Source organism: Lycium barbarum, chromosome 9 (assembly GCF_019175385.1).
Source record: "Lycium barbarum isolate Lr01 chromosome 9, ASM1917538v2, whole genome shotgun sequence".
Lineage (NCBI taxonomy): Eukaryota > Viridiplantae > Streptophyta > Magnoliopsida > Solanales > Solanaceae > Lycium > Lycium barbarum.
Window position 1 is genome coordinate 33114885 of NC_083345.1, and position 12313 is coordinate 33127197.

The following is a 12313-nucleotide window of genomic DNA, read 5'->3' on the forward strand; positions in this document are numbered from 1 at the left end:
CAATGCTCGGAAGTGGGCAAAATTGCCAAAAGAAATATAACGACCAAACGGGTCGTTATAGGCCAGGAGGTGAAGAGAGTAGTACAATTATTGACACAGTTGGCGGCTTCCCAGACTCAACAACTTTCCATGACACCAGATCTTCTGAGGGATCGGGAAATCAGCAGTCTTAGGAGTCTGTTAGTCCGAGCTCGCCGATTTTTTACAGGACAGATCTAGATGAGAGAGGTAGACCTGTTAAGAGGGCCAGAGTAGTGGACGGCAGTAGCTGTAAGGTTTTGGGCAGCAGGGAAGGTTACCCCCCACATTCGGTGCCGGATTAGGGCTCTCAGGTAGGCCCATAGTAAGGGTTACGAGCATCAGAATGCCAGAGTCAGAGTAATTTGGTTCAGATGAGGCCTCGTTGCAGTTAGTGTTTCCGAGCACATGCCGGACTATGTCGTTTGTATACAGGAGGTTGTTTCTGGTGCGGGGGTAAGTGGCACCAGATTCAGAGATGTCCGACACTTGATCGAGGGAATCAAAGTAGAGGTATAGGTAGAGGCGGAGCTTCTGGACTAGGCGGTACTCAGAACTGTATTCGTGCCTTGGCAGGTCGTCAGGACTTAGAGTCCTCACCAGATGCAACGATAGGTACATTGATAGTTTATTCATATACTGTTTACGTATTGATAGATCCAGGGTCTAATATGTTGTATATTACTCCATTTATTGTGGGAGAGTTTGGTGTAGTACCAGAGTTATTGAGTGAGCCTTCTTCTGTATCTACACTTGTTGGTGAGCCTATTATTACTGGAAAGACTTATCGAGATTGGTAAGTTGGGGTTTGTAACCGTTAGACCCTAGCAGATCTTATTAAGTTGCAGATGATTGACTTTGATGTTATTATGAGTATAGACTAGCTAGCACTTGTTTATGCTAACCTTTGGTGCTAGACAAAAATTATTATATTCCACTTCCCAGGGGAACTAGTTCTGGAATGAGAAGGCGATCCGGCTTCGATGAAAAGTAAGTCTATTTCCACCTCCGGGCAGAGAGGATGATCACAAAAGGTTGTATTTATCATATAGTTGGACTGTAGCATGCAAAGGCAGAATTGCCGACTCTTCAGTCTATTCTAGTGGTTAGTGAACCCCCAAATATATGTCTTAACGAGCTTTTAGACAGTTTCCTAGAGCAGGAAGATTAATATTTGTTATAGATATGTTATCGGATACTCAACCAATATCCATCTCTCCTTACAGAATGGCCCCTGCTGAGTTAGAGAAAGTAAAGGACAAATTAAAGGACTTGCTCGAGAAAGGCTTCATCATACTCAGTACTTTGCCATAGAAAGCATTAGTTTGGTTTGTAAGGGAAAAAGGTGACTCGTTCAGGATGTGTATTAATTCTAGGCAGTGGAATGAGGTGGCGAAACAGGACAAGTACCCACTCCAGAGGATTGACGACTCATTGGATTAGTTGGATGGTGCTAGATGTTTCTCGAAGGTAGATTTGAGATTGAATTATCATCATGTCAGGGTCAGGGAGGGGATATGTTGAAGACAACATTCATAATAAGACATGATCATCTTGAGTTCCTCGTTATGCCTTTTGGGTTGCCTAACACGCCAGCAATATTCATTGATTTGATGAACAGGGTAATCAAACCCTTCTTAAGTTTGTTCGTGGTTGTATTTATCGATGACATTCTGGCTTGTTTGCGATCAGGAGTGGAGCAAGCAGATCATTTGCGTGCAGTACTCAGAGCAGTTGTAGGCGAAGTTCTCTAAATGTGAATTTTTGTTAAACTCCGTAGCATTTATGGGGCATATGATATTAGACAAAGGCATTCAGAAGGTAGGGTCTGTGAAGATTTGGCCTAGACCCACGACCCAGACAGGGGTTTGTAGTTTTCTAGGTTCGGCTGTCTATACAAGAGGTTCGTAGAGGCTCATCCAGTACCACTGATGAAGTTGACTTAGAAAGTAGGTAAGTTTCAGTGGGTAGATGCTTATGAGTGGATTTTTAGGAATTGAAGGGAAAATTAACTTTAGCACCAGTTCTGACACTTCCATAGGGATCCGAGGGCTATGCCATTTATAGTGACGCCTCAAGCGTCGAGTTGGGTTATGTGTTGATGCAACACGGTAAGGTATTTGCTTATGCTTCGAGGCAGCTGAGGAAATATGAGAAGAATTATCCGACCCACGATTTGAGGTTAGTAGTAGTGATTCATACACTTAAAATCTGGAGACTTTACTTCTATAGTTTTCATGTTGATATCTATACAAATCATAAGAGTCTCCAGTATATTTTCAAGCAGGAGGAGTTAAATTGGTGGCAAATACGACAGTTAGAGTTATTGAAGGATTATGATATTAATATTCTATACCATCCCGAGAAGGCAAATATAGTAGCCGATGCTCTTAGTCGTAGATCTATGGGTAGCTTGTCATATTTATGGGCCGAGAATAGAGAGTTAGCTTATGAGTTTCATCAGTTGGTTGGTTTGAGAGTTCAATTGCTAGACTTAGGGGATACAAGAGTTACGGTACAGGACACAGTGACATCATTCCTAGTAACTGAGGCGAAGAGCGCCAGTATGAGAATTCTATATTGATTCACTACAAAGATATAGCCCCACAAAAAGAGAAGTCACCATTTGAGGTTATTAGAGATGGAGTCCCCAAGTACCGAGGTAGTTACGTGTTCCTGATGTTGCACGATTACGCCAGCAGATTGTGTCGGAGGCTCATTAATCACGATATTCTACTCATCTTGAATCGACAAGGATGTACCATGACATATGAGACGTTTATTGGCAAAATGGCATGAAGAAAGAGATACCCGAGTCTGTAGTTTAGTACCTTAGTTGCTAGCAGGTAAATGTTGAGCACCAGAGGCCTGGTAGATTGGTGTAAGATATAAATATTCTGACGTAGAAATGGAAAGCGATCAATATGGGTTTCATTACAGGTTTACTCTGATCTCAGCATAAGTTCGATTCAATGCGAGTAATGTTGATAGACTTAGAAAGTTAGTATGCTTATTACCACTCAGAACTACTCGTCCAGTTGAGGATTGCGCAAGGTCATATTTATTAGAGAGACAATGCGACTCCATAGTGCTTCAGTGTCTACCATTTCGGACAGAGGCACGCAGGCGATAGCTAACTTGTAAAAGTCTTTCCAAAAGGGATTGGGAACGCAGGTGAATCTTAGTACAACTTTTCACCCCCAAATAGACGGACAGGCCGAGCACACTATTCAAGTGCTCGAGGAATGCTACAATCATGTGTGTTGGGTTTTAGAGGTAGCTGGGATGACCATTTACCGCTTATTGAGTTTGCATATAATAGCAGTTACTATTCTAGTATTCAGATGGCCCGTATAAGTCCCTTTATGGATGAAAGTGTAAATCTCCTATCGGATGGAATCCAGACTATTAGGACCTGATCCAGCAAGCGATAGAGAAAATTAAGCTTATCCATAAAAGATTGTTAGCAGCTCAGAGTCGCCAACAGTCTTATGTAGATAATCGACGAGGAGACTTGGAGTTCCAGGTAGATGACTGGGTATTCTTGAAGGTATAGCCAATGAAAGGTATTATGAGGTTCGGTAAGAAGGGAAAGCTCAACCCTAGATACATCGGACCTTACAGGATAGTTCGTAGAGTAGGCCATGTTGCCTACGAGTTAGATTTGCCTTTAGACTTAGAGTCAGTGCATCCAATCTTCCATGTATCTATGCCTCATAAGTTTATTGGAGATCCCTTCCGAGTCATGACAGTTGACGATGTCCAGGTTACGGAGTAGTTATCATATAAGGATGTCCCTATTGCTGTACTAGACCGCCAGGTTCATAGGTTACGTACCAAAAATGTAACCTCCGTAAAAGTACCATAAGAAGGTAGAAAGATGACTTGGGAAGCTGAGGAAGATATGAAATCTAAGAACCCCCTTCCGCCCCAATCTATTTCTGGTCTCAGAGTAGGTTCAGGCCACAACACCATCGTCTTTAGGTGAGTACTACGTTCCAGTTACTTTCGTTGGTCGTGTGAGGCCCATGTTATTATTGACTATTATAGCCCTGTATGGCATTGTGTTGTGTTGTGTTGTTGGGCTGTGTGGCAGGTTGGTAGTAGTGTGATTACAGAGAAGACTCTGCCAAAATTTCTATAGATCTCTGAGTTGTTAAAAATTTGAGGACGAATGTTTCTGAGGGGGGGAAGTATGTTACACCTTGTACTTTTGTACGTAGATTTCGTCGCAAGTTAGTCGTCGTAGACTTGGGAGAGCGGGAAAATATTTGAGGTTATATGGGATAGACATGTCTATCTTGAGTGTCAAAGATTTTAAGATCGTGTTTAGCAGGTGTTGGAAGGTTCCGGGATCAAGTGAATCAAAGAAATTAAGTTTGTCGAAACTTTGGGAAAATTTGGCAGAATTCTGGACAGGATATTTTGTTTTGGGGAGTTATATCTTCTAGCATATGAGGAGTTATAGAAAATGTAAATTCAAGTTCAGAGATTTTTATTTTCAATTCAACTGATAGATCGCAAATCCGAGAAGTACGGTGCCATGCACGACCCGTATATCACTGGCGGTGGCAGCCCTTTTTGGTATATATTTCGTTTATCTTTCATTTTAATTCATTTCCACCACATCCACAGATCCTCTACACCCCTAAAGACCCTCTCCAATATAATTGATCAAACACCAAGTGAAATCAAGGATTAAAAGAGTGATTCAAGTGCGAAAAACTTTCGAATTGTTGTTGAAACTTAATTCTCCTTCTTGTAGTAGCTTTGGAGGATACTTCAAGGTGAAGTAATGTTGGAATTGAAGTGTTCTTGAGTTCTTGAGGTAAGATTTCACCTTATTCAATGTTTATGAGTTTATTAGATTTTTATCCTAAGTGTTGAAGGGAGAAAGTTGTGGGAAAGGGTTCAAATACAAGTTGAAGTTCATCTTTTGTAATATGTTTTGGCCATGTTGTTAATGTGTTATTGAGCTAATTTCTATATGTATGGAAAGTAGTTAATGTTGAGGCTGTGTTTGGATTGTTATACGAGCGTATATCGGGCTGTCTTGGTATATACCTTTGTATGATTGATGGTTTAAGTTTAGAATGGTTCCAATAGGTTATTGTTGTGTTGGTTGTTGGTTGGGTTGTAATGGTTAAAGAATAGGGGAAATGCTGCCCGTTTCATTTTAGAATCGATTTATCGTTTGATATACGCGATATACTAGCGTCGTCTAAGTTTATATATGTATTCCTTTGTTATAGGGTTGACATACTAGTTACGACGAGTTCGTTGTTGTATCGTATTGGCGACTCGAGGTATATAATGGCTATCCTTTCTTTTCTTGGCATGATCCGTAGATAGTAAGCGTTTATCGAATCTTAAAGAAAGAGAACTATTGTTTAGAGCTGTCATAGCAGTGTAATGCTTCTGGATGTGGTAATATATCTTCCGAGGGATCTCTATCCACTCCTTAGTTCACTAATAGTAGAAGAGTTAGAAAGAGACATGTCGACGTCTTCATATATTTCAGTTTACACTTGATATACAACATGATATACACATATTTTTCCTTAGCTTGGCCACTTGGTCAGTGAAACAGATTTGCTCAGCATACGGGTCAGTGAGACAGTATTGCCTGGATTATTAATTGTATCCCTATATTATTGATAGTTTTAGTTACTTCTCAACTTGGCTATTTGTTGTTAGGGAAATTTGTACAAACATACAGTCCAACACTAGTTCTTTACATTTTGCACTTAATTTTTATAATTAATATACGAATCAAATAAGTTAAGGATAGATAACAAAAATTAAAACGATAGGGTGCAAATCACTAAATGGTAACATAGATTAGGGTGTAAAATATAAAGAACTCGTCCAATACAACATTTTGCGTCCATGTAGCCACATTTTTAGGTTACACCTACATAACCAATGTTTTCTTTTTCAACAGTGTTTATACATTCTTATACAATATTTATATGCCTATATAAGCAATGTATACCTTGTATAAACGTGTATCAATCTTATACAAAAGTGTATAAAAATGAAATGTTGCTAGCTACAATGACAAACTTATTCTACGACTTCTAGTAGCAATTCTTATTCATAACTAGTCCAAATCTCAATCAAATGACTTCAAATTTTGTGCACAATCTCCTTAGACTATTTCCAACAAGTATAAAGAATGAACACCTACTCCAAAATTCTCATAAAGATCATATTTGAAATTCAAACTCAATTCTTTAAGCTTGTTCAGAAATAGTGTGCTACCTTTCTAATCTACTTTTCACCACCCAAATCCTATAAAATCAGTACTCAAATAACTATTTGAGCTCCAAACACAACGGTATATCGGGTTTGTCAACTACTAATCAATAGAACTCAAAATTTTATAGGTCCTGTAATGATAAAAATGGTGTGTGTGGGTGCCTGTGTATGTTTTTTATATTGGAGAATAAGCAAAATGAAAAAAAAAAAATTGTATGTCACGCTATGTGCAGTGAAGAAGAGAGAGATCAAGATATAGAGGGGTGGATATGGAAAGTAGTAGATGAGCAAAGAAAGAAGGTGCTAATCAGGGTAAGAAAGGTAAACAGTTGCTATATCAAGTACGAAAAGAATGTATGGGTTAAATGATAATGTAACTACACCTGTATTGACATAAGGTGTAAATATCTCGCCAGTCTTTTAGAAAATTCAACATTTGCCTCGTCTATTTTTGCAACTATTAAGAAAACTACAAAAGATTGATTCCGTATAGTATTACTTTACTAGAAAGATTGTAATTGTATCATAATTGACTCTAAATTAGTCAGGCCTAAATATTCCATCAAATTTTCCAAGAATCCCAGCAATTCACATGCTGAGTCCATCCAGATGTCGATGTCTGATTCGCAGGCGCATTCTTAAATCTTCTCCAATCATGAAGTATAGCCGTTAGATCAGCCAACTTGGCACTTATACTACGACAACAATTAGCGTGTACTGTCGCAACAACGTTAACATCTTGACTATCGTGACAAAAGCCACTGAAATAAAGGGTGTCCAAGAACCTAACAGTAAGTCCCAATTGTTTGAACATTCCATCTTTCATTAACTTGATCAAAACATCTTGTTCTTTCCACCCCGTGGCGTTGTGTTTTCCAGCATACCAAGCATCCAACAAGGCAATGGTTTTGATGTTTGATTTGATCATGTAGAAGCCTGTGTTTATTGGGTTTTCTTCAGACCACTGGCTTCCATTGAACTTGTCTGTACTGATTTGAAGGTCTATGCTTTGATTTGAGTACAAGTTAGGAAATGGATTTCTAAGCCATAGCACATCAGTGTCCTGTTGAGTGAATAAATAAACAAGAGGTTTAATTTCTATGTCTACTAAACTTTTGTACCGTCAAATCACCTAAAAGGTAGTTTAACGGTCTATATATATAATAAAGTGAAAATTAGTAACTTAAAAAATGAGGCAGATTACTATTGCAACAAGTTAAAATATAATATATATAATACAAAAAAACATGTACAATTGTTAGTGTATTAATTTAAAGAGTTTAAATTATACTATACACTGTGAGTTCAAAGAATTTTTACACAATCAATTTACATTACCAATTGTAGTTGATAACGTATCTTATTTACAAGATTATAAAACTCACATTTTAAGAAGATATCAGTATACTGAAGATTAATACTCCCTTCATTTCAATTTATGTAAACCCATTTGATTGAACACGGAGTTTAAGAAAAAAGAGAAAACTTTTAAACTTATAGTCCTAAATGAGTCACGTATATTTTGTGTGGCTATAAATCATTGCATAAAGATAAAGTGTTTCCAAATATAAAAAGTGGTCATTCTTTTTAGCACGAATTAATAAGAAAATAGATTCACATGCATTGAAACAGAGGGAGTATAATTTAAACTTTAATTTAAGTCCAATAAAATTAAAGTGACACACGTCTCATGGTTTGTGGTTCTAGTCGTACCAACAAGAAGAATTTAGAAGTAAAAGCACATCTACTCGACTATATTTCACGCCGTGACGATAGGAATTGATATGAACTTTTGACTTGCTTGTGACAGATGTGGATCTCTTGTGTCAGACCGATAAAAGTAGAAGCAAGATGCACATGAGGCTTGAAAACGTATGTAGCCATTAAGGCATAAGCAAGTCAAATATTGAACTTAATTATCACAAACGCGTTGACCATTAATTGAAGATATTCGAGTTGTCTTTGCCCATATGCAAGTTCCTCGTTAGTGTTAATGTTGAACACAGGTACATGTGCACATAATTATAGGATGTCATCGTTTAATTAGAATCTGACCAGAAAGTTGTCTGGAATTAAAGTAAAGTAGCTTAATGTTCTTCCTAAAAAATGATTTTTTCCACCTAACACGCTAGTTCAACTTTTGCCACGCGTTTAGCGTTTTTCCATGAGAAAAAGAAAGAATGGGATGAAAACAAAAAAAGATGTGACTTCTGTATAAAAGCGACCATTTTAAACATTTTCCAGTTCTTATACCTTAATTTGTTGAAGAATAATGCAAAGTTGCAGTAAACAAAAATATTTAGGATTTAAAACATTGCTTGTCTATTTAATTCATGTCTAATTAGAAATTTATAATGAAAATTATATAGGAATAGATTTCCGGATTTCTTGTTAAATTATATAGGAAAGGGAGGGTGGGGTGGGATGGGGTGGGGGAGGGGGTTAAGGAAGGAAAAATGAGAAAAGAGATTACAACTTGAGAATTCGAATTCTCACCAATAAAATAAAAGATCAGACAGCCAACCAACTAAGTTATTACATTCCTGCTCTTGTTAAAGTAGGTTTGACACTTGACACTAATAGAAGCTAAGTGCTTCTACCTATTTTCTTGCATCAAAGGTAGTGGAGAATTGTAAAGATAATTCAAAAGTTTATTAGTTTATCAATAAATTATTTTCCTTTCGCAATGAAAAACGGATCCCCTTAACAGGTTCTTGATGAAAATTTTGAAAACAAACAGGAGTTTTATTGATAATGGTTAAGTTAAAACAAGAGTATGTAAGAGCTAGGAAAGTAACTACCATAAAGTTTGAACAAACCCTTATACTTGGTTAATTACACTACAAATTTATCGATATTGCAGTTTGTAAGAAAGGATTACCAGAAATTACGGCTCGATTGACGTGAAAAAGCACAGGCTTTAGTATTTAACGGTAAACATATTTGACTAGCTTAGATCACTTTCTTTCAATTCTCCCGAGACTAAGATAAACTTTTAATTAATTTTTCCATTTCTCAGTTCGTTTCCTCGAAATCCTACGTCAAATATTCATCCAAATTAGGATATATTTAAGTGTGACTATTTCGTTTAAAAACTTAAGCCATATTCAACGTAACTTTAATTATTATTATTATTATATTCTCGGTAGAAAAAATTTCTAGAACAAATTTGTAAGACATAAACATACCGTGAAGACGAAGTTGTAACCTCGCTTAAGAACATCACCCAAGAACAAGGTTCTTCTCCACATCATTTTGATAAAATCTTCAGACATAAACAACTTTTCTCCACCAAAATCCACACCGTCCGTTTCGAGCTTGTAACAATGAAGTTGTAGGAATTTACACCGTTCATAAGAGGTTTCATCCATGGTAACAATCAACAAGTGATTCACTAATTCCCTAGTGCCTTCTCCATGCCAAAAACCATCCAAGAATAGATCTAACATTGGCTTATCTCCCTCGACGTATGCTTTATTTACAACAGTTATTATTACCGTCTTGTTCTCTGTTGACGCTCCGGCCAATGCTCGTTCAAGATCATCTTTATATACTGTCTCATGTAACTGCAGGCGAATACAAAATTTAGAGTCAGTAGATTCAAAATAAGTGTTATTAAATGGATTCATTTAAATATTTTTCCTATGTACACGGAAAAATGCGCTAACTACATCAGAGCATAGAAAAAAAAGAAAAAACTTAGGTGGAGAGAATCCTTTTGTTTTTTCACCTGTTTTGAGGGGCTAAAGAGTGAGAGTTGCAAAGGGAAAAAAGGGGTGTTGTTTGGAGAAGTCAAGATAACGGAGATAAGAAGTAAACCAAACAACAAAATCATGTACATAATATGGTGACGATGGTCAATTATGACTCGATTTTTGGGGTAATCCATGGCTGTACTAGGGGGGATGATTGATTTGCAGGGCCGAAGAACTGATCTTGAAAAAAGACTTCTGAAAGTGGAATTTTGATGGAGTTTTCCCATTGCCAAGTTAGTGAACATCATGTGTTCTTTATATTGCAAGAATAATATCAACTATGCTTGATGTATTAGGCGCCTATAATAGTCCAAGTGTCCACCAATGTTTTGACTCTTTTATTTTTATTTTGCGCAAGGCCAGGTGGGTGGGGTCCGGGGAGTTTTATATGGAATAATGGCAAAAAGTTAAGGTGAAATAAACAGTTGTCCATATTTGCACTAGCCAAGATTTGATAGATAATAAAATAATCTTTACGAAGAATTAATCGTTTCAGATTCAACTATCATGCAACAAGTACCTTAATAATTGGCAGAAATACTTGCTCTTTTTTGATACAATGTGAATGTGGATTAACACTTTGAAATTGGTGGTGGATTCATCACTGTTTTTAAAATACAATTACAATAAAAAAATATATGAAAACAAATTATCGCGGAAATCTCGCTCTCTTTAAGGAGATTCAAGTCCACTGCAACAAATATTTACCGATCCAGTAATAATCTTTCTAACTTGTCCCCTCCAATATATAACATCCCGACCATATCGTAAAACTTAATAAACTCTGGGCAAGATGTTGAGTCCAAAGCTCCACAAAAACGAGGACTTTCCTTCAACTAGATAAACTCTCAGTTATTTTCCTCACTATTTCAAAAACTTTCCAATGTATATTTTCTATTTCGACACTCCACAAAGTTAGAGGGTGACTTCTATTTATAGGAGAAAAAAGTCATCCTTATAATAATTGGATGAAAGTATGATTCAGTGGGGTATTAAATTGGTAATAATATGGGTGAGTAAAAGGTTGATGGTTACAAATGTTACAAAAGAAATAATTATAATTATCTTGCTCTAATGACCATTACCGTGAGAAAGAGTTACAAGGCATAATTACCACTAACTGATGTACATTCAGGCCGCAATATTATGCCTCTAAACGTGGGCATAGAGATGGCACAATTAGGCACTTTTAAGGCAGTACTTTAATATATTAATATATAATATTAAAATGTTCAAAAACACTTTTAATCCCCCACTCATTTTAATATTATATAAGATAGTTTATCAGCTGCAGGGAGACTATTATGCATAATGAAGGTGTGTTCTGCATTGAAGCTCCATTTAGTAAAATAATAATCTTTACTTTAGAGTCGTAGTGATATCAAACTTAAACTATGACTGCTTTAGGAAAATAAAGAATTATTGCTTACACATAATTATCAAGGTGTTGACATGAGCTTTGACAGCCAGCACATTACGGCCTTGTGCTATCCCAGTTTCATGAGTGCTTTTGAGAACGAGCCCAATTCTCATAGGACGCCTACTTTCACACTCACATAGGTGAAATCTGTCAAGGATACTTCTGTAACTTTAACCACCCCACTCGTACGAGCTACAAAATTTGATTAAGAGTATATAAACTCAACCTCCACAAATCGTTATAGAATATTGCACTCACATTATAGGGAGGGAATAAAAATATTAGTGCATTTCTCAACAAGTCATTATATGATTCGTTTTTTCCATTGAACCGGTTTGTAGGATCTCTAGTCTCCAGGTTGGGTTTCCTCACATATGACTTACGAATTTATGGGCTTCAATCCCATCCCCCTTGATGTGCTCCGGACCCTTTCTCTTGCCAAGGCCTTGGTTAGTGGATCTAGAAGATTATCACAAGATTTGACATAATCAACGTTAATGGTACCACTTGTCAAATATGATCTCACAGTACTGCGTTTTCTCCTTATAGGTCTAGATTTACTGTTGTAATAACGGTTTTGAACTCTACCAATTGCAGTGGTGTTATCACAATAAATTGAAATAGGAGGAATTGATTTTTCAAAATAAGGTATTTGAAATAATAAATCTATTAACCAATTCGCTTATTCACTAGCTGAAGCTAAAACAATTAGTTCAACCTCCATGGTAGAGTTAGCAATAATAGTTTACTTTTTTTATTTTCAACAAATAGCCCCACCTGCCATGGTAAAAGTATAACGAGTGGTAGAACATGAATCAACAGATAAAGTGTTCCAATCTACATCAAAAAAGCCTTCAAG

General features: G+C 36.8%; 1 protein-coding gene across 1 annotated transcript; it reads right to left on the reverse strand.

The window, feature by feature from the left end:
• Positions 1-6590: 6590 nt before the first annotated feature.
• On the reverse strand, positions 6591-10339 carry LOC132611155 (uncharacterized protein At1g28695-like). The gene is made up of 3 exons (XM_060325560.1): positions 10010-10339; positions 9468-9845; positions 6591-7342 (listed from the first exon to the last, which is right to left on the reverse strand). The coding sequence occupies exons 1-3, from the start codon at positions 10280-10282 to the stop codon at positions 6842-6844; spliced, it is 1152 nt and encodes a 383-aa protein (XP_060181543.1). The 5' UTR covers positions 10283-10339; the 3' UTR covers positions 6591-6841.
• Between the last annotated feature and the right edge of the window lie 1974 nt (positions 10340-12313).